The 23,943-nt window shown below is 40.1% G+C and overlaps 1 protein-coding gene across 1 annotated transcript in view; it reads right to left on the minus strand.

Annotated features, from left to right (window-relative positions):
* ARHGAP6 (Rho GTPase activating protein 6) overlaps positions 1–23,943 on the minus strand; it is a 220,499-nt gene that overhangs the window by 17,213 nt on the left and 179,343 nt on the right. Inside the window, exons 5-10 of the mRNA XM_018568383.1 lie at positions 21,872–22,067; positions 17,850–17,905; positions 16,039–16,189; positions 15,656–15,804; positions 12,972–13,151; positions 7,386–7,483 (exon numbers count right to left, since the gene is read on the minus strand). Of these exons, the coding sequence (XP_018423885.1) occupies positions 7,386–7,483; positions 12,972–13,151; positions 15,656–15,804; positions 16,039–16,189; positions 17,850–17,905; positions 21,872–22,067 (830 nt within the window). The remainder of the gene's footprint in view (positions 1–7,385; positions 7,484–12,971; positions 13,152–15,655; positions 15,805–16,038; positions 16,190–17,849; positions 17,906–21,871; positions 22,068–23,943) is intronic.

Consider the following 23,943-nt stretch of genomic DNA (forward strand, 5'->3'; position numbering starts at 1 on the left):
TTTGCTGCCTGGATATAATAAATATGAAATATATTCTGTACATATTACATTTGTCATTGTTGCCTAACAAAGTGTTTTTTTTAGACCTAGCAATATTTCATGAATAATATAATCACTATACATTTCCTTTAACACTTTTGTAATGAAAAAGCCCATAAAACAATAAAGTGTATAACTTCCAGAGCTACATGTCCCAAACAAATGCCGCACTCCACAAGATCTTCACCAAACATAAACGACTTTATTACAAAAATAAAAGACACACTGTCATTTCCACCAATGTGTTCCACCTGTCACTAACGCGTTTCACCCTTCGTGCTTAATCGTACAATGTGGAACAGAGAGGTGCTCGGTGCCAGCATCTGGGATTTACTGGGGAGCCAGTGAGTATGTAAGCGGTGATTTGTGACAGGTCTAGGCATTTGTTTCTTCCTGTACATGTGTATTTTTATCCACTTAACCAGAAGCACTTTATAAAGTTACCACTAACTTGTTAATAATTAATTTTCAGAATTCATTCTCAATATTTGTAGAAAAACATTCCCAAATTTCTACATTTCCTTACCCAGAACAAAGTTCCTGACCCTGGTAATCTGGCTTCCTGCCTAGACACTCACTTGAATCCACCTTTTTTAGAGTTACATCTGCTATTAACTCAGCCCTTTTCAGTTTGTCCTATCCAGCTGTTATTGTATGCAGTTAAAGTTCTCTTTGCTGCCATGTGGCCAGTCCATACACACCAGAATTGTTTCTTCAGTTATTCTGAATTGTTTGCCACAGTCTGATATGTTTTATTCACTTATGCCACTTTAATGGTTACATTAATTGTTGGCAAGTTCTGCATTAACTTAATTAAAATCCTTCTTATAACCACAGGCTGGAAGCGCTTTTGTTGAAAATAGTGTGGTGACTAAGTCAAGATATTTCATTTACGTTAAAGTGGATCAAAGTGTTTTAAAATTGTGTGCCCTTTACACTGTTCCCAGCGTGCTGCATAATCAAAGCAGAGACTTTCTGTACCTTGTTCTGCTCAGAAGGGGAGCTTAGAAAACCTCCTGCACTCTATGCAAATACGTCATCTTTCACGCATCGCCAATGCCAGCTGTTAACTTCATACACAATAACGCAATTTGCTAAGATCTTTTTCTAAGTATGAAAATGAAAAACTGACAGGAAACAAACACATTTCATGCATCTATTGCAAATTACATGAAGAACAACAAAATAAATAATTTTTCATATCAAAATGAAAACTTGTAACTATAGTAGACATTCCTACAAAGGGGTTGGTAATATTTATTTCAGCTGTGCTGGCTTTCAATGGTGCTAATATAAAATTCTTTTAACCTAGAAACCTCCTAAATGTCTGTGCAGTCTGCCTCTTTAGAAACATCATTTCATAACAGCAGTGTATATTGTGGTTGGTGGTGTTTGCAAGGCTCTTTATACACAGAGTCCGTCAGCTTGAAACATGGGCTAAAGTTACTCCCATTAGTCTGAGTAAGAGTCCATACTAACCAAAGTTGAATTGTGGTTTAACATGATATCACCAGATATGCTGTGTGTTTGCACTATGCCCCAGCTTCCTGAACATTCCTCACATCTAGAAAGCATAGGGATATCACATTTCTGGAAATAAACTGCCCCTCCTTCCTTCAAAAGCCTTGCTGAAGAGACACGTCATCCTTCTCCTGCCTTTCTGTAACATGAGTGATGCTTGCCAGTTCCTGACAATTTGCACTTTTGACATGCCTCAGCAGATGGACACATTAGTAAACACTTGTGCTGCTGTCTATGAAGAGGTACTGAGAGATGGAATGTGACTATTAGGCCAGCAGCATTTTGCTTTAAACTAAGTGCAGTTATCTGTACGGCCCCTTTAAGCTGACCAAATCAATCCCACCCTTCCTTGTACAGATGCATACTTACCGAGTTCCGACGGGCCTGGCTTCCATTGTTTGTTTACATCCAGTGGCAAATGTCTCCCTCTCCTGGCAGGCCTGAGCAGTACATCCCCACTGACTTCTATGGTGCTGTATCCCGGCCACCAGACAGAGGTAGACAAGCCCTGTATCTGGCTTTTAAATCACAGACCTGGAATAAGTATATGGTACATGAGTGTCAGATAAGTGTCAAAAATCCCTATTTCTATACCTGTTCCACATCAGGACTCAAAAAGCATTAAAGATAGCTGCATGGCAGCCCGGGAACTAGCATACTCAAACTTGAGGTCAGCAAAGGCAGGCCGCAAAATCTTTATCATGACAGAATCACTTTAAGGCTGCATTCACTTTTATGGAGCTTTAATAGAGTAACGCATTATGCAACATTAACCACTTCAAGACCAGGTGTTTAGACCCCCTTCCTGGCCTGGCCATTTTTCAGTATTCAGCGCTGCGGTACTTTGACTGACGTTTATTCCGTCATGCAACGCTGTACTGAAATTAATTTTATACTATTTTTTGGGGACAGATAGAGCTTTCTTTTGGTGGTATTTAAACACAACTGGGGTTTTTATTTTTTACTATAATTAGGAAAAATTACAGAAAATTTTGAAAAAAAAAGTTTTTTGTTTACATTATGTTAGGAAACATTTATTATTACCCAGTTTTTTGGTAAAATATAAAAGATCGGGTCACGTCGGGTAAATAGACACCAAACATGTCACGCTTTAAAATTGCGCGCACCCGCGAAATCGCAGAAAACCACCATACCCAAAATTGGCCATAGGCGACGCTTTAAAAGCTTTTACCGCTCATCAGTTTAGTGTTATCAGTGATTGATGGCCCTAGAATGATTGCTCTCACTCCGACGTTCGCGTCGATATGTAACATGTGCGGCGTAATGGGCGCAATCGTCTTTTTTGCACGTATGCGCCCACGACGCATGTTTGCATTTTTTTTTATTATTTTTTTTATGTGTAACTTTAAATTTTGGGGGGGGGGACTTAAATTTATTTTTTTTTCCACTAAACTTTATTGCTATCACATACGGGGGCTAATTAAACTCCCCTATGTGATAGCAAAATATGTGACAGGTCCTCTTTATGGAGACATCAGGGGTCTCCAAGAAGCGGATCCCGGGATCAGCGGAACAATGGTGGGTGGGGGACCGCGGAGGGGGACCGATCGGCACACCATACATGCGATCCGCCGGCTTTACAGCCGGCGGATCGCTGGTATGGTAACAGGCATCGATGCCTGCTTTTAAATAACTGCCATTTCCCGCTCGTGTCTGAGCGGACGTCTAAAGACGCCTGCTCAGATCTAGAGACCTCTCGGCCGGCCGTTTTTTTACAACGGCCGGCCCTGAGGTGGTTAACAGTATACCTAACAGGTTAGTACAAGTCTGTCCTTAGAATTAAGTTAAATATATCACAATAAATGCCCTGCAAATGGTAATATACCTGCTCATCAAAAGCAAGTAAAATGCAACATGCTTTCAGGGGAAAAAATTACTTGCACTTCAGATGTATGTGTAAACCCTACATGGACAGAATTGCGCTTGCTAAGGCACTGGGCATCATAAACAATTTGTTATTTTTTTGGATTTAAGTGCTGATCTCTGCATCCTTTTTCACCCACTTCATCTCTATACATGTTTACACTATATTGCCAAAAGTATTGGGACGCCTGCCTTTACACACACATGAACGTTAATGGCATCCCAGTCTTAGAGAGAAGGGCGCCCACCCTAGTGTAGATGGTTTTTAATAATGTGAGCTAAAGTACAGGGTAAAAACATACTCACAATGAGAATCAGTAAAATCATATGAAATGAGCCAGAATGATATCTGAATATCAGCTGCTCAGATGCCTGTGTATCAACACAGGACTCCTTTTGATGACGCGTTTCCGGGGCCACACCCCCTTCGTGGCCCCGTGGCGTGGCCCCGGACACTACACTAGGGTGGGCGCCCTTCTCTCTTCTTTTCTCCCATAGTGTTGCAGCTTCCCAGGCTGAAGTGGGGCAGAACTCCTGGTTATCCTCGCTTGCACTTTATTTTCATCTGTTGGTCATCATTGGCGCTTTGATTTTTTTTTTTTCTTACTGATGGCATCCCAGTCTTAGTCCGTAGGGTTCAATATTGAGTTACATAGTTACATAGTATTTGAGGTTGAATAAAGGCACAGGTCCATCAAGTCCAACCTATTGCGTGTGTGCATTTATGTTTGATCAGGTGTGTGCGTGTGTATGAGTCCATGTGTGATTTTGCTCTTAAGAGTACTTGTACCCCTTTATGTTACGGTCTCCAAGGAACTCGTCCAGGAGTTTCTTGAATGATTCCACACTCTTCGCTGAAATTACTTCCTGCGGCAGAGAGTTCCAGACCCTAACCGCTCTAACTGTAAAGAACCCCTTGCGCACCGTGTGTAGGAATTTGTTTTCTACCAATTTGTGGTGGTGCCCTCTGGTCTTTGTTACGGAGCTAACCATAAATAGTTTGTTAATAATGTTGCTTTTGCCGTTAAACAGTTTTTACAAGAAAAGCATGCCCCCCTTAATCTCCTAACCTCCAAAGAGAACATATTTCATTTTAACAACCTTGTTTCATAGTTCAGGTCTTCGACCCCTTAATGAGTTTGGTTGCCCTCCGCTGGACTTTTTCCAGCTCAAGGACATCTTTTCTTAGTATTGGTGATCAAAACTGGACCGCATACTCCAGATGTGGCCGAACCAGTGATCTGTAAAGTGGCAAAATTATAGACTTGTCCTTGCAATACATTCCCCTCTTAATGCAAGACAGGACTCTGCTAGCTTTGTTTACAGCAGCCTGGCACTGCGAGCTGTTATTCAATCTGCGATCTATAATGACCCCCAAATCCTTCTCTGTTTCAGATTTACCTAGTGGCACACCCATAAGTGTATAGTCCATTTGCCTGTTCTTAACTCCAAAGTGCATTACATTGCATTAATCGACGTTGAACTTCATCTGCCATACAGTTGCCCACTGCCCTAGTTTATCCAGGTCCTCCTGTAATGTTATAACATCTAAATCAGTGTTTACCCTCCCAATTTTCGTATCATCAGCAAACACTGAGACATGACTACACACTCCCTCCCCGATATCATTAATAAACAGGTTAAAAAGCATGGGGCACAGCACAGAACCCTGGGGCACGCCACTCATGACTTCAGTCCAGTCTGAAAAGGTGCCGTTTATCGATACTCTTTGTACGCATTCCTTTAGCCAGTTTTCTATCCACGTGCACACTAATTAATCTGTGCACATATCCCTTAGCTTGTATAACAAGCGTTTATGTGGCACCGTATCAAATGCTTTGGAAAAGTCCAGATACACTAGGTCCAACGCCCTCCCTCCATCCTGATCTTTACTCACCTCTTTGTAAAAGGTTAGCAGGTTGGTCTGGCAAGAACGATCCTTCCGAAATCCATGTTGGTTATCAATTATAATATGCCATGATCCCGGACGAATACCATTAAGTAGTCCTTAATAACTCCCTCTAACAGTTTACATACTATGCATGTCAGACTAACTGGTCCTATGGTTCCCCGTTGGCATTTTGACCCTGTTTTGAATATTGGTACCACATTTGCTTTTCGCCAGTCGCTTGGTACTCTACCAGCCATTATGGATTCTTTAAAAATGAGGAACAATGGTCTCGTTATCTCCTTGTTGAGTTCCTTGAGTATCTTGGGCTGTAGATCATCAGGTCCTAATGCTTTATTTGCATTAAGTAGCTTAAGCCTATGTTGTATCCCGGTTTCAGTCAACCACTCAGGTGTATTTCTTGTTAAATTATGTGTTTTATCATTTACATTAAATACGTCTTTTTCCTTGGTGAATACCGACGGGAAAAAAGTATTTAGCGCCTCGGCCCTCTCCCTGTCGTTTGTTATTAACCTCCCATTTTTGTCCTTTATTGGGTCTATCTGTTCCTTTCTCCCCTTTTTACTGTTTATGTATTGATAAAAAAAATTGGGGTTCTTTTTACTAACCGTGGCGATATATTTCTCACATTCAATTTTAGCTGCCCGGACTACCAGTTTACATCTTTTATTACATTATTTGGCCCACCCTTTGCAGCTATAACAGCTTTGAATCTTCTGGGAAGGCTGTCCACAAGGTTTAGGAGTGTTTCTATGGGAATGTTTGACCATTTTTCCAAAAGCGCATTTGTGAGGTCAGGTACTGATGTTGGACGAGAAGGCCTGGCTCGCAGTCTCCGCTCTAATTCATCCCAAAGGTGTTCTATCAGGTTGAGGTAAGGACTCTGTGCAGGCCAGTCAGGTTCCCCCACCCCAAACTCGCTCATCCATGTCTTTATGGACCTTGCTTTGTGCACTGGTGCGCAATCATCTTGGAACAGGAAGGGGCCATCCCTAAACTTTTTCCACAAAGTTGGGAGCATGAAATTGTCCAAAATGTCTTGGTATGCTGATGCCCTTAGAGTTCCCTTCACTGGAACTAAGGGGCCAAGCTCAACCCCTGAAAAACGACCCCACACCATAACCCCCCCTCCATCAAACTTTACACTTGGCACAATGCAGTCAGGCAAGTACAGTTCTCCTGGCAACCGCCAAACCCAGACATGTTCATCGGATTGCCAGACAGAGAAGCATGCTTTGTCACTCAGCCCCAGTAGAAAGCACGTTTAAGTGCTTTCTACTGGGGCTGCAGGAAGTTCTGTTGACTCTAATTAACCCTGGCTGTACTGTGCTGGAATATCTAATTACCAGTTGAACACTAGATTTGAACACTGTCTGTTCTAATAAAGGGTTACAGGCGTGGAAACATTGTATGTTCATGAAGGAAGCTCAGTCTGTCCCTCAGTTTGCCCATCTACTTTCACTTTCAAACCACTCATGGAATCTGCACAAAGGCCATCACCAAAGAAACATCTAAAAGGTAAGAAATATTTTTTGAAAAAACATTTTTTTTGGTATACTGTGTGAATAGGAACACATAACAAACATATAGTGGGGTTATCTCAAATTTGACTAAAAAAGTGGAATACACTTCAATATGGATTTGAAATCCTACTGAGTTGCTTTGTGCACTATGATGAATAAAAGTTGAGAAGCAGCAAAATAGAATACACTCATTTGCTAAATGCAAAGCAAAGCCTGGCAAACATTTTAATAAACACACGTAGTTAAACAATGCACCACCATCAATTCAAATAAAAAAACAAACACCAGCGTACATGACCCTAATAATCTGCGTCAATGATCTGCTTGTAATGACCACATCAATGCTAACACTGAGAAAAGAAGATATCACGTGCTTCTTTTTTCTCTTTCCCTCTAAAGCACTGGAGACCTACAAATCTACATGGCCTGATAAACATTACAGAAAACAGAAACATTCCCAGCACTAATTCCAGAGGAAACTACAAGTAAATATAAACAGATTCACTTACGATGACTGAGAAGCCTTTCTCCTTAGTAAATAGTCTACTACATCAGGGTCAGTCTCTAGCAGGCTAATGAGAACTTCATTCTGTAAATCAGGAGGGACCTAGAATGGAAATAATTAAAAACATAAACAATGAGAAATGAAATGAAAAAAGAACACATCCAAAGAACCAAGTACTATTCTAATAGCGTATGGTAGGAATTGCAGGGAATTTTAACCGTAATTATATACAATATACATATAACATGTTTGAGGGCCTATGAGACAGCCAATTCGCCAACACACTCCACAGGTTTTAGTCAATAGTTAATAGGGTGCATCTCCTATGCCCTGCTCCTCCTGAGCCATGCCACTCTCTTGCTACTACCGCAGGCAATGTTGACAGCAGGGATTTTCTCTGAATCACACCATGTACATGGTGTACTGTTACATTGTATTTACCATTTTTTATTATTGTGTAAATCCAAAGGATAACCTTTGATCTGTATATGACATTGGTTAAAACTACCTTACAATTAAAAACAAATCATTGTATTCCTATTTAACTACTTATATACCACTTGTCAAACCTAATCAGCGCTACTTATCTCCTTCCTCCTCTTCTCCCCTTAGCTATTACATTTACATTGATTTTGTCTATTAGTTTTTCAGTGTCATATTTTTAAACATTGCAAAATTGAACAAAAATGCATTTTTCAAATTGTGAAAAGATTTGTACCATAATCATTGTTTGTACTGGAAACTTAATTGTAGTTTTATTACAAACGAGATACATTATAGTTACTATAACATTATTAGTTTTAGTTTTAAAATCATCAATGGCCAAAGTAGAAAAAAACACGTTATTTTTTTTTTTCCATTTTGTTGCATCTATGTGTCTATGGATTACATAGAAAAAAACAATTATTTTGCAAGACAATATTGCCAAAAGAAAGCCTTTTTTCCCCAAACTTCCTGGTTGCAAGGGGGGGTACTGAGGGCATAGGAGCCATATGCTCCTTCTGCCATTAGTCAAGCTGTGACTGCAAGGTTGGGGGCGTGTCAGGCCACACACTATGTGTGTCTATGGCTGCACACAGCTAGGTGCAGGCACTGTCGTGTGTCTATGGCTGCACAGCAGTTGGCTAGCTGATGGAAGCACCCATACAGGGGGGAAGGCTAGCGGTCTGGATACCACTTGAGAAAGAGGATATTTAAAAAACTAAATAATAAAGGAACTTTTTTTAGAGTAAGTCTGGCCTCCATTAATAAAAAAATGAAAAGAAAAAAAAAACCTGAAGGTTTAATGTCGTTTCAACCTTCCAGCATGGCTTTGGAGTGTGGGAGGAAACCGGAGTACCCGGAGGAAACCCACACAAGCACAGGGAGAACATGCAAACTATGTGCTAATAGTGATTTAATCCAAAATATAATTTGCATTTGCGAGTGATACTATTGCTTCGTTATACAGCACTGGTATCTAATCTGGTAAAATTAATGTGTCACATGCCTCCTGTTAAAAATGTTTAGAAATAGTCACTGTTTAAAACAGCCGGTGAAACTAAACTGATGTTTCAGTTTGTGACAGATGCTGGAAAGTTAAATCAGCTCATCCTTTCCTATGTCTCTCCAGGTGAGTTCAATGATCTACACGCACACTATAGCAGTTAATAGAGGTGTTCATGCTCACTATTGAGTTTCTGAATTTATTTGAAATCATTAAGAATGAAATAGGAGAAGTAGGAACACCTGCTATTGCAAAAGGTGGCTAAGAACGGAGCCAGAAATTGTAGTGAGGGGTCCCCAGGTAACATAGGAAGCCAATGGATAACTTAGCCCAACAATCTTCCCCTACAGTCGGTGTTGTGCTACCTGTGTTGAGACACACTCACTCACATGTGTGCTTTAGGGTCAAGGAGAATGTCCAGCGCCATCCCTATAATAAGGCAGCCTGAGGAGGTTGCCCCAGACGGCATCTCATTGGTGCGTTAAGAGCTGTTAGCAACCTGTGGCGCTCTGGCTGGCATTACACCCAGCTCACTGATGTCACTGGAGCTGAGTAGATCGTTCCGGCTGGTGTCCTGCCCAGCTCCTGGCAACCAGTGATGTTGTGCTCCACGAACCGCATTTGAGCCCCCTCCCCCCAGAACGTGCCACCACGAGCCACCAGCACCCAATCACCCAAATATGCACCAAGAGTAACTAACTAAAAATTTCGCCGCATCTGTTTATCTATATATTGTTAGTTATAGGTGGTGTTTTCCTAATAAGAATTTCACTTAGATTTACACAGTAGAATGATGAGTCTGTTATTTTGTTAGGTATATAATTTGCAATTTTCGTCTTACTGTACAGGTTTCAAAAGGTGTTTTTGTTTAGTTCAGAATTATAATTTCAGTGCACCCAGTTTCATTAGTTTATTACACATACTACCATGTCAGTCTCTCATAGAAATAAAAGTTTTTTTTCATCATTAGTCACCCACCAATGTAGCTGAAAAGTCGAAATAGGATTCCTCCATTGTCTCTTTTTAAAAAATAAGTCAAAACCTTTTTTTTTTTTTGGATAGAGTGGAGGGAGATTAGAACACCTGGCGTTTTTATTGCTGTCTGTGTCCTCATTAGGGAGATTTAGGGAGACCACTATCACTGAAAGTAAAAGAAATCCCAAATTTTAGCTGATTATCAGAACAGGAATAGATGGGAAAACTTCCAATGGGGACACTAGTTCTGGTCAGCCTACTGACCACCAGGGATTTCCCTTTCTTTTGGAGGAATTTCTTCTATTGAGGCTATAAGACAGGAAGTGAAGGGAAGTGTCCCAAATAGGATGCATATAGCAAATAAAAGCTGACAGTAGTTGGCTTCGACTCTGCTATAAAATAGAATAGAACAACCAGTGCCTTTTATGCCCCTGTCTCAATTCCACTCTTTGTTTTACTGGAATCCAATGACACTTTAGCGCTACTATAAAACAACAAATTCACCCTGTTTACTTAGCTTGATTAGATCTGTCTCTGTGGTAGATAATGTTATATCTGAAGCAAAATGAAACCTGAAAATTATACTGATCACATTTGTATATTTTCTTTTCCCCTCCACATAGTCCAAATAGCACGACTGGCTTTTCCTTACTACAATAAACTATAACAGTGTCACTTATACCTCTGGATGAGATTGACACTCTTGCACCCATGAATATATAACAGTAAAAAACAGACTCTTTAGAACAGGTGTAGCAAACCTCCGGGCCCTCCAGCTGTGGTGGAACTACAAATCCAATTTGCTTTAGAAGGTAATAACTGTGAATATCCAAAACATATTTTATCAATAATGATCAAGAGAAAAAAGCAATCAATTTTAAAACTTTATTTAAAAAAATATATATCTATTGTAGCAAAGGTCAAATGGTTTATAATGAGAGGGTCTTGTTTAATGCACAGACAACAATGACTTCCCAGGTAGCTTTAGAAGAGTTCCAGAATGACCCTTTACTTCCATATGTGCCTTTTTTGTGTGTACTTGAACTCCTAGCACTACTACTTCAAATGCTATTACTGTATAGAGTTGTATTTGAACCACTGTGATTCTGGGGTGAATAAAGTCATTTTGGAAAAATCCCAGAACTCACTGGTAGTCTTGTGTAATGCACAGCAATTTGAATTTATGTCAGCGGGAGACAGCACGGAGTGCTAAAATCTTGTAAAAATTGTTTCTCTTGCCTCTATCTCTATTTACTGCATACAAGCAATGATGGGAAGCAGTAATGAAACTGGCTTCACATCAAACATACTTGCGTAATGTTTTTCCATTGTTATTATTTCCCGGCCACAAACATAAGATGAAAAGTAAGGAAAGGAAGATTCAGCTAAGCTGTGTCAGCAATGTATTAGGCACTGTCAAAAAGGATCAGAATCGAATGTCATTTTCAGGAATGGATGATTCATTCAGCAAGGGGTGGGCCCTTATAGGGGTTACTGCTAAATTATAAGAAACGCTAGTTTAAAGTACACACAGTCCCCGGGTTATGAACAAGACCGGGACGGTAGGTTTGTTCTTAATTTTAATCTGTATGTAAGTTGGAACAGGTAAATTTTTTAAGTGTAACTCCAGCCAAAATTTTTGTTTTTGTTTTGGATAGCACAGGGAAGGGTTAACCCCCTGTAAAGTTTGTGTTGCTTTGTGTGCCCATGTTCAGAAGATTTCACCTCACTTCCTGTCCCTGTGACAATTGGATTTTGAACATTTTGGGTTTAGCTTCAGTGGAGACACCTTTTTCCCATGATAACTCTTACAGGAGTGAATTTCCCTTCCTAGGTGTAGATTTCCTCTCACTTCCTGTTGTCTCAAGGACAGGAAGTGGGACTAAATCTTTCTAGTGAGGTTACAGACAGCAGTAAAAACCTCACAGTGACCCAGAAGAAGAGGTGTGCACCCCTCATCTGCACGTCTAACAAGAGCCAACTTAATTTAATGTTCGTACAGCCCTACGAACCAGACCCAAAAAAGGCGGGCACTCCTCGTCAGCACGAACGTGGTAGCATTACAACTACCCCTGCTGTACAGTAATAGCCTCTGTTTGTAAGTAGGAGTCGTTGTAAGTCGGATGTATGTAACTCGGGGACTGCCTGTACATGAAGTTGCCTTAGTAACCTGAAGTTTTGGACAGAGCAAACTTGATTGGTGTTCCTACAATCTAAAAGTTACTAGCAGGGTCACTTTAATAAAACAGTGGTCCAATGAAACAAAAAATAATTCCTAGGAAAACAGAACAAACACCTTTTGAATATGGGTTTGGTGTTTAATGTAGGTGCATTTTTTAAAGAAACAAATTTAGCAGGGGCTAAGATGAAAACAGTTTTACTGTCCCTGCCCTCAAGTTCCATTACTATATTTTAATTCTAGGCCCCAGTCCATAAATTGACACTTTATAATTTCAAAGGGGTATATTCCCTAAATGAATCCAGGGGGAAAATGGGCATCCGCCTAAGGGCCACAAAGAAATGGAACACAGTTTTCATTTTTACATGCACACAACTGCATTTACTTGTACTGTATACTTGATATATATATATAGAGTGTACGGACTGAAAACATAACACCTACTGTATCTGGAATCTGCAATTTTAATAAAACACAGCTTTGCCAAAAAAACTGCCCCACCTATCCTTTACTCTCAAGGTACAGACAGAGAGACAGACTGGTTAAAAAGCTTTGTGGCTGCCAAAAATAAAAAGTTAATAAAAATGATAATGCCAAGTACACTTTGATCATAAAGGCATAAATATCCCAAGTAATAAAAGTTTAATTATCTTTAAAACCAGAAAAACTGGGTAGCTCTGGTTTAATGGATTTATGTATGACATAGGATTCAGGAGCCCACACATAGCCACAGCCATGTAGCCTATACCCTAGGTATGTGACTTGTGACTCCAAATAGGATCCCCACAATGTCAGACTTCATATGCATTAGGCAGAGGTCACAAAGGGAATGTGGTTAAAATTTATAACGCTTTATTTCATCTCAAAAGTAGAAGTACGAAGCTACAAACATAAAAGTATTTCATTGGAACTGACACTTTTCTCTTTCCAAAACTGTTTAGTTTACTTACCATAAAAAGGCTTTCGTAATTTTCAATCATTTTCTGTACCACAGAGATAATTGTTGTACTTTCTTCAGCCCTGGCAGTACTCTGAACTGTAAACTCCTTGTCAGACGACTTCTGCTTGTGCAACAAATTGGGCCCAAATATTGTTGCCAGGTTTAATGAAGTCATTTTGTTCCCAGTAATCTAATAAAAAACACATTAGACAGTACAAAACATGAAAAGAATGTACATAATAGCAATTTTATGAGTTAAGACTACCTTGCTGAGTATAGCACTGCTTATTGCTTGAGCTAGAGAACAATAATAGATGAAAATGTTCATTTCTTTTTTATAATGAATCATGCAATGAACTTAACATTGGCGATTACAATTAATATGAACCATAACATCATGGCATGTAATATTACCCTGGAAAGTTATAGTGTTTACTCCCACCCATTTGGTATATTATGAGTAAAACCAATTAGTTGGGTTCTGATGTAAAACTGGTTAAATTCATTATACTTAGACATATGGGCCTGATCCCACGGCCAGAACTTGGAGGGGTGAAATCAACCAAATATCTCTGGTATTGATTTGAATATTCTGAATTGAGCATTCCTCTTTAAAATATACTGGTTATCAGAGAAATGCGGGAGCGATCACTAATGACCTTCTTATAAAAATGGTAGTTGCCTGCTTGTGTCTCAGCTGCATACTTCACAGCCATAGACCTGGAACAAGTATGCAGGAAATGAAAGCCATGGAAATGTCAGACCTATCCTATACTTGCTTCCTATCACTGACTCCAAAACTATTGATACCCAACCATCAGCATGACAACCCAGCAACTACATTTTTCAGAAGGAGAACCTGGCAATTGCACCTTACAGTGTGGATGTCTGGAAATTGTTTGAGGTTGAAAAAAACTACATTGCTAACAAAAGGCATAATAAATGACCACGCAAAGATAGCATAAGTACATATTGTAAACATTTTATTTATGCGGGAAGCCAGAAAAGTGTTTCTTGACAACAGTGTCTCTTCAGGTCAGCTGTATAGCATCACCCAGGTATACATGATCCTGGCTAAAGATTTAAAAACACTGACCCATTCTTTTTATTTTGCTGGACAAACTGCTGTTAGCATTAGGGTCCCTTCCCCTGGTTAACATAGTGACTATAATACCCTGAGGGAGGGACCCTGCATGGCCCTAAAAACCATTGATTTATTTACTTATGTGAGACATTGTGAATAAATGCAAGCTTATTATTTCACATTCATGGAGTACTAGTGACTTCTCTTGTACTTTTGATTTCTCTTCACAGCGTCACTACAAGCACCACCCTATTACTTTGGTTGCAATGGCTGTAAAGAGTGTATCTTAGAACTTTGATCCTCCTGAAAGGAGGGGCTGGCAGACTCAGATCTTTTAAAAATAATTATATAAAAGAACACATCCTCAGGTCCCTTTTAGATGTACCTGCTTATTCCTGTTGGTCATTGGGTGCTGCATATTTTAACTGCATCTGACTACAGGAAAGTCTAAAGCCTTGGTTCTCAACTGGTGGGTCATTACCCAAAAGTGGGTCGTGACCCCATGTTCAGTGTGTCGCCGCATGCCTTCCACTTTTCTAGGCGAGAGGCTTCACAGCCTCCCCCAGCGCAGCACTGTCAGGTCTCGCACCAAGCTGCCATTTATATGCTGCTCGGCACCGAGTGTCAGCTTACGGTTGGGGTTGGCTGGAGCTGTGGCCGTGAGGGAACTCCCTCCATACATGCATTGCTTACAGCTCCCTCGCATGTCCTGTAGAGGTACCTGGACCGGAGTGACATCACATTCTGGCTCCCGCCACCTCTACCAGGGCACAAGGGAGTTGTACACGCAATGCATATATGGATGGAGCCAGCACAGCACAGCAACCCACACTGGACCCCAGGCTGAGGATCCACTATAGTTCTCGTAAGGTAGGGAGACTGGGTGGATCTTAAAAATAAAAATTTGGGGAGTGTATATGTGTGTGTGAGATTGTGTCTGTGTGTGTCTTTCAGTGTTTTTCAGGGCCCATTCTCACTATTAGATTGCGTTAATCATACAGTCCAATGCGATTAACGCACTGTACCATGCAATCGCACCTACTACATGTTCTGGTGTGGGAGGTGCTTTGCCATTCATTTGAATGGCACCCCAAATGCACCTTCCTCCCAGAGTTCAATCGCCCACACCGAAATGCACGGTACCACAATGCTGTGCGTTCCATTTCAGTGAGACTTGGGTCGAAACTCAATGACCAAGGACAAATGTGGGTCCTCATGTTACACCGTTTGAGCACCACTGGTCTACAGGGATGCTAGAGATGTGTTGTTTTATACAAAGCTTGGGAACAAATTGACTCATGCCAGAGAAAGCTAATAGCTGTCAGAGGAGGGCCGTTGACAGTACAGATCAGGAGCAGAAGTGATTGATGAACGATGAAGATCTTTCAGACAGAAAATGAAGGTTGGTATGAGATAGCTGCTGCAGCTTCAAAGGGTTATATTGTGGAGACGCATGTTTAAAGGGAATTGGGAATTAATTTCTTTTTAACAGGGGAGAGGACTAGCTACATGTCTGGTAAAAGAAAGGCAAGGCTGGGGTTCAACTTTAAAATGCTGGCTATAAAGTCCACACAATCACAACAGAACAAAAACTTTGCACACATACATACCTCTTGACCACCTTTATCAACTGTGTCATCAGCGTGGCCAGCCACAGTTGATAGAAAGTGCAACAATCTATGCAGAGTGTCACAATTACAAGGAGGTAGCAAATAAATGAGAAGTTGTAAGGTGGCAAGTTGATCTTCAGGATCTAACACTAAAAAAAAACACAAGAATATATCACATTATGTGAAAATGAATTATTTATCTCTGTACAAACTATAATATTGCTTGCTGTGTTTTTCAAATCATAAACAAATGTAATAAGGCAATGCAATTTTACATATATTTTGTAGTAACTAAAGATGAAATGTTTTGTGCCCAGAGTTTAGCTTTAACATTTCAACAGTAGGTTAAGATTACAAAACCAAAGTACTGCACTTCTACTTACTTATAGTGTGTATGAAAGGTGTGTAAAGTTCTCTTGTCAATAGAGGGTCAGGCATATCTCTAAGAAATTCTTTTAATAAGGCAGCAACATCGTGGACACTGTGTTCTTCTTCTAAGACAACATCAACTCCACGATCAAATTCTTCACGTAACTAAGAAAACATGAAAATCTTATAAGTACATTTTAAAATGAACTTAAAAGAAATTGATTTAAAAGATGTATACTCATATCTGATAAGTTGTTTATTATATGTGTTAAACCGAGCTGGATCACTGAGTTTAGGCCACGCATAAATTGCATTCATATTCTTCTTGTTCCACCCAGCACATGCTGTGTTTGCTGCAACATGGCTAGAGAGTGCACATAAAGCCCTAAATACGGACCACAAGTATCAGAACACATCACCAATAGGTTTCTTCTGCATGCACTATTATACACTATTATCAGTGTGTCCAGCATTTAAGACAATGTCAGTTCCTACAGACAACATATTACTGATAATAGAATCACAGCACTCAAATGGGCATCGACACTTTACTTTATGGGGCATGCCTATAAATCACTGCAGGTGAATCTTCAAGGTACATATGTATTAACTGGCAGAGACTGATTCCACACCAGTGAATTTTTGGTGAAAGTCACATCCACTGCTTTATTGTTATGCCCCCAAATGTTTGTTGCAAAGACTGGTTCATTACACTGCAGCTATAGTACATTCCTTATAATTCCTCTTTCTCTCACTAGCTCATAGGCACTCTGTAGTTCAGAGTACAGGCAAGCAGTTTACATGTGATCATAATAAAGACAAATGATCAAACTGTGGCAGCTTCCAAATAACTTTGTTTTTGTGTCATATTATTATGTTCATAGAATGCAAAACTGCTCATCCATTGACCATGAAAATCATGTATAACTGTTAGACTTTCACAATCTAAGGTATCTGAACACACCCTTGTAAGCTGCCAAAACTCTGTTTTTAATGTATGATTATACTAACTAGAGTTGTAGTTGCTGTTGTTGGAGTTGCTGAATTTTTAACAAGATCATCAGTACAGCTAATAGTAGACTGGGGAATATAAGTTGTGATGTCAAGGTTTAGGAAGTTTTTGAGATGGATGATTTTAAACTAAAATCTTTCAAGAATTTAAAACAATTACTAATTAGATCCATAGGGACATGTAACTTCTGAGTTTATGTGTAACTCTAACTTTTACAATTCCTAAATTAATTTCAATAGAAGAAACAAAAAAGAAGTGTCAGTAGTTTCAAAGATCAATTCACAGTTTAAATCAGCTAAATACATTGTACGCTCATTTAAACAAAAGGTGTTGAAAGTCTTATAGTTTTTTTTTTTCATCAGAAAGCATCCACAGCCTTCCCCCTGCCAGCATGCTGTAGAAAAGGACCCTTGCTCTGCCTTGCTCTGTGTGCAGAAGCAGTGGTCTCCATACAGAGGTTTGACACACCCCCTGATAAGTCAGAGCTAGAGCTCTACAATCAGAAAGGAGCATGCCCTTTGCTGACTGCTGGTCTAGGGGAGTGTCAGACCTCTCCAGAGAGACCACTGCTTTCACACAGAAAAGAGCATGCTGAAAAGTGATAGGCTTTTCTACTTGGGCTTGGGGACTTTAAATTTCTTTATGCTTTGATACACCTGGAATGTATTTAGCTGAATTAAACTGAAAGATCAGTTGGGCCTTAATCTAATGATCACATGCATCACATAAATCACAAATGATTCTCTAAATATAACATTCAACATGTTTTATCATTATGAACAAACAAAAGAACTTTATGATTGATAAGGTTACCTGTCGTACTCTCTTTTTTGAACTTCCGACTCTAAATATCCCCACTGTTTGTAGACCTAAAAAAAGTACATAATCAGTTTTCCTTTTCACTCTGGCTCAGTGAACCATCCTCATTCAGTACACAATTCAGAAAACTTGAAACCAAATAATATATTCTAAACCCTAAAGCTGCAGACATTCATAAGATGATGGTTGGATAAAGGACACATGAACATGCATGCTTATACTGCCCAAGTATGCATATAATAAAAAGGGAAGCAGTATGCATCCTTCATTGTTTTTTTGTCCCAGTAAAGGTTAATCTGGATGTTGTTTCTCTTACTGGACTGGATTTGCGACATCCCTCTCACATATGGTTGAACAACTAAATTAGCTTATACTATGCTTTCCGTATGTACACCTCCCTTGGACTTTTTGTACCTGGACTTTAAATCAATTTGATGTGGATTTAAATATCTCATTTACACAACATATTTAACACTTTGCAGGTGGACAATGTTTTTTACTGTGACACAAAAGTTTTTTAAAGCGCATCTATACCCCCAAATAAGCTCTCCTGATTTGGACTACAAACACACCCTCCTCTCTTCATCTCTATTACAAGGGGGCAATGGAATTTGTTGTTTACAGAACACAGCTAGTAGGGAAGATATCACTGTTTTTGATTTCAGTCCAATTTACAGAAGTGCATTTTTTTCAGTGTCATTTTAGCAAAAAGTAGAGTTGTAAGCTGCTACTACTACATCTTGGATCCTGCAATAATTTCCCATTCTTCTAGGTACACTTACACTAGGTCTGTGATGTTAGAGGGAGGTTGTTGGTGGACAGAATTGTTTAAGTTTGCCACATTTTCTAATTGGACTGATGTTTAAGCTTTCAGTGGTCCATTCCGACTCTTTTGACTAAAACATATAGCTTATTACCGCATACCACCTGTTTACAATGTTGGCCTGTCAGTGTTTTGTAACATTTACTTGTATTTATTGCAGAATAGTGTAATGCTAAGACAATAGATAAGGTAAATTTATAGGAACTTTATAAAACCATAAATTTGAGATCATTTTCAGGTGACAGTCTCAAAGCTATGTTTGTAAACCAAAAAGAGAAAAATGTCTTGATTTATGTACTTTTGCTAATACACACCTGGCAACATGTGACTTACTATTTTTGAGTGGCATATAGGGGTCTATTCACAAAAGGGTGAAGAGTTTGGAGAAGGCAGAAGAAGGGAACAATCTAGGACAACATAGCCGATTTGGAAAAATTCTCCAATTCAGCTCACTTTCTTGCTATATGGAAATATAGATGTGTGGCTTTAACGGTATCTCTGCTGAGCATAATAAAATACTCTTCAGCCTCTGCAGCATGCCCCTCGGACACTTTAATTAGATGGAGTTGGTTAAGTGACACCCTCCCCATAGACCAGAAATGATGGCTGCATTTGCAGCTCTGACCACAAACTACCACAAATACTAACAGGGTTATTCCCAAAAGGGTGAAGAGTTTGGAGAAGGCAGGAGAAGTGATCAATCTAGGACAACATAGCTGAACTGGAAAAATTCTCCAATTCAGCTCACTTTCCAGTTCAGCTATGTTCTCCTAAATTGTTCCCTTATTATTATTATGATATTATTATACAGGATTTATATAGCGCCAACAGTTTGCGCAGCACTTTACAATATAGGGCAGACATTACAATCACAATACAATTCAAGACAAGACCCTTCTCCTGCCTTCTCCAAGCTATTCACCCTTTTGTGAATAGATCCCATAGTAATAGTGATTCTTTTAAATGTAGAGCACAAGGAGGACACAGTCATCAACACAACAGAGGCTTACCTATATATCTATTTGCATCTATGTTTGCCAACTAGACACTCCCTTATAACCTCTGACTGGCTTCACTTAACGGTGTTGAGGTCAGTCAGTTATTTTGGTTTATTTTTATTTTCTACATTATTTTATTATGTATTTTATTATGTATCAAACTGTGGAAAAAATTAGTATTCAACTCAAGTCTGCACATATGATTGCCACTTAAATTGATACAAAACTCAGGAGGTAAACCTTAGAAATGCATTCAAATACCATATTAACAACACTATGGGTTCTATTCACAAAGCTGCCATAGGCAGCAGAGTGAATAACCGACCCGAAGTGAAGTGAGCCGAACACTGTTCGGCTATTCACTTCAGGCTTTGTACAGCTGATTTCAGCCGTACACCGACTAAAATCAGCCATGCATCGGCTTGCTTCTGGTCGGCCAAACATGCTCTGCATGTTTAGCCAACCCGAAGTACAGAAGGAGTTCGACTTAGCCGATCCAACATCTGGATCGGCTGAGCCAAACCTGCGGCAGGCTACTCCCTGCTGTTCGGCCTATTCTCATAGATGCCGAACAGCAGTGAGTGAATAGCCGAATGCCGCCGATCGGCATTCAGCTTGGCTATTCTGCTCGGTACCTCTTTGGTACCAAGCAGAATAGAAAAACAGTTAAAAAAGTAGAAAAAATAAAATAGAAAACGATTCGGCGGAGCTAGCAGTGACACTTTGCAATAGCAAACTAGTTATTGCACCTGCCCTCTGCTGCTGTCAATCACTAGAAGGGGACCTGATGGAGAACTTCAGCTCCCCTCTGCTGATTGACAGCAGCAGTGGGCGGGTGCAATAGCTTGTTTGCTATTGGCTACTGCAAATTGAAATAGCCCATAGGAATGTAGCTATGCATTATTATGCTGTTTTTTTAAATTATTATTCTGACAGCAGCCAATGGCTCCGATGTCAGAAGAAAAAAAAAAAGACAACAGAGCAGGGAAAGGTTTACTCTGCTCGATCAAGCAGAGTAAAACTTTCCGGGAGAAAGTGTTTCTCCCCTGGGCGGCCGGGAGCCGCTATCTAATAGCGGGAGACTCCCGGAGCGTCCGGGAGAGTTGGGCTGTCTGGAGATCAGCGTACCTGGTAACCAGGGACGCTGGTCGGTCTGTGCAAGTGGCCGGAGCTAGCCGTGAGATGACGGCTGGCTCTGCCCAGCTATCAGTAGCAGGTTGTCAGCATATGCCTTCGGCTCGACTGAGCCCCTCGACCAACTTTGTGAGCTGTACGGGCTATAGTGAATAGCCCGTACAGCAGCCCTTCGGTTCTACCGAACCGAAGGGGTCCTGGGGTCGAAACTAGCCGAAGGATCAGCCGAGGCAATGGCTAGATCCTTCAGCAGCTTTGTGAATAGACCCCTATATCTTATTTGTGCATCACTCAGATCACCTCTGAATTGGTGCTGACACTGTCCTTCCTTCTGGAGGGTGGCTACTTTTGTTCTCCACGGTTCCTGTGTGTGTTGTAAAGTAGCCACCACTCCAAGCTCACTCCCTTGATGTACTACAATCTCAATACACATTAGTAAACTAAATATGAGATTGTAGTCCATCACAGGAGCCAGCTTGGGGTGGTGGCTTCTTTACATCACACACAGGGACCATGGGAAACAAAAGTAGCCACCCTTTAGAAGGAAGGACAGTGTTAGCACCAATTCAGAGATGATTTAAGGATCTACAGCTAAATTTTTGTTAATAGTTAGGATACTTGAATGCATTTTTAAGATTTAACACTTGAGTTTAGCGTCACTTTAAGGCCTATAGCCAGATTTATAATTGTTTTACACAGGAACCTACCCCATCAACTTCCAGTTAATTTTGTATTTATTCATTTATTTAAAATTTCTCTATTTGAGACTCCTGCTGCATTTTGTGTAATGTATAATATATGGAGACTTTAGCAAAGAGAGTTAGACTTCCACTTAATGGTCACAAAATGTGTGTGGAGTTGAGGGTGACCCAGAGCTATGAGAAGTTGAAGAGTAATTTTAGTAAATTCTACCAAATACAGAAATATCAGTTTTGGATGGACTCGTCTTTTAAACGTAGTTGTTAAGAGGCTAACAATTGTACCTAAAATTGTTTTTAGATCAAGTTAAGAGCTGCATTATAATGTCATGTAACCCCTGGAAACATCAGCCTAAGGTTTACCATTCTTTTCCAAATGTTGACAGCAGCTGTCCACAAGCCTGGGAACTTGTCGGTAGATAGGGTTCAGACTTAGCTTTTTATCCCTTTCCTTTTCTTTCTTACTTTGAGCCTCGGCTGGCAAAGACAACTGTAAAGCCTCAAGTAGTCGAGACTGATTGTCATCAAGATCTGTAATGGAGTCCACAGACATTGCACCCTGCAAGACATAAACAATGCTTTTAGTTTGTATAACCCCTAATATATACACACCCATTTCACTGCTTTGCAAATAATATGTGTACATGTTATTGGATTGGTTTCAGTAAAGGGGTCTATTGACATAACAGAATGTTCACACGATCAGACAGTTTATGGCGGGATCTTAAAGAATTTACGTGCATACAGGCACTTCCGAACATCTAACAACTGGGATAAGCAAACCATTCAAAGGTTATAGGTAGTTGCCCGGGGGACATATACCAATGCAAAAAAGAAAAGAAAAAAATAGCATTCAGTAGGGAGATGGCCTTTTGATGTGAATTTAAGGGCAACATTGACAATAAACAAATTGTTTTAATACCATGCTTTGATTCCTTAAAGCTGCAAGTGAAGTTCTGAAGCAGTAGGATGTATTACATTTAAAAGGGACTTTTTTCTTACAAATAGCAGGTGGGTATCTGTCATTTAGTGGTGACAGCATTACTGCTGACAGAACCCTGTCATCTTGTGTTTGTCAACAAAAAAGTGTATCTACCATTTAGGCACTATGGCCTGTATATGACAGATCCCCACTGGCTTGTTTGTAAATAGAAAGACCAGGAATCCTGGGTGACATCATTGACCAATTACGGCCATGAAAATATTTGGGCAGGATGCGAGGATGAGACCCTTGCCCCAATCAACATGGGGACAAGGTGTCCTGTGGGGGGGAGGCTTTTCCACCCCCCATGCAAAGTAATCTTCCAATGTTGAGGGCATGTGGCTTGGTATGGTTCAAGAGCTAAATAAGCAATGTCTCCAGATGTAAATCCAATGTCAATCACTTCGTCCAGCCATGTATATCCATGTTAACCCTGATGAGCAACATGTGATGATGTTGACCAGACACAGTGACCTAGAGCAGACGATGATCTTCACCCATCAGTATTCCAATCGTAAATGACAGATCTTTGCCGGTTTCTTATGTAAACAAGCAAGTGGAGATTCTGGGTAAAGTCATTGACCAAATATGTTCATGACCATCGTTTTTCAATGATGTCACCAGGATGTCATTTAGCCGTGGTAGTGCTACCATCCCTAAATAACAGACTTGTAGGTACATCAGCCAGAGGTTCAGGTGGGCAAAATGGCCAAATATAGCCAGTTTGTTTTCCTGTTCCGCAGACTGCACACAGACTGGCTTCTGGTCAGATTCATGTTTGACCCAGACCCAAAGCTCATTCACACACAACCAAACCTGGCCATACAACAAAGTGATCATCTCGGATGGATTTTATTTTCTGTCTTTCCTAATTTTATTCATCTAAGATTAGCTGTTGTTTTGTAGATAGCTTAAATTTTCACACTGTGGGAAATCAGAGTGGGTTGGTGGTTAACATGAGGTTTGAATCTGCCTTTTGGCACTGTCAGTATCAGATTTGCACAATGTTCCTCCTGTCCAATTACCTTCTCGTGTTCCAAAAAAATAGTGGTGAACTTACTGGCTTCAACAAACACAGGACATACCAGTTGGTAGGACTGAACTACATTAAAATGTAAGCACCTCACAAGGGCTAATGGATGGTCAAATGCACTCCGGTAAAGTATTTCAGAAAATGCTTGTGCTATATCAATAAATACAAAGACTGCTAGTCATCTATTTCCAAAGCAGCCGCATCCACGGGTCCTCTTGCATAAAACCAGTCGTTAATTAAATAAATCAGCAAATGTACACCATTGTAGCAATCCCCATCTACACATTGGAGGTGAGAACCCATAGTCACTTACTGTTCCATAATACAGAGGTTTAAATTGCATGCCAATTCACATGGGCTTGTTCTCACCATGTCTGCACCAGATCTGGATCAGATCTGCAAATGCAGTGCAGTGCGTTT

Source organism: Nanorana parkeri, unplaced genomic scaffold, assembly GCF_000935625.1.
Source record: "Nanorana parkeri isolate BGI_ZX_2015 unplaced genomic scaffold, ASM93562v1 scaffold1181, whole genome shotgun sequence".
NCBI classification, from domain to species: Eukaryota; Metazoa; Chordata; class Amphibia; order Anura; family Dicroglossidae; genus Nanorana; species Nanorana parkeri.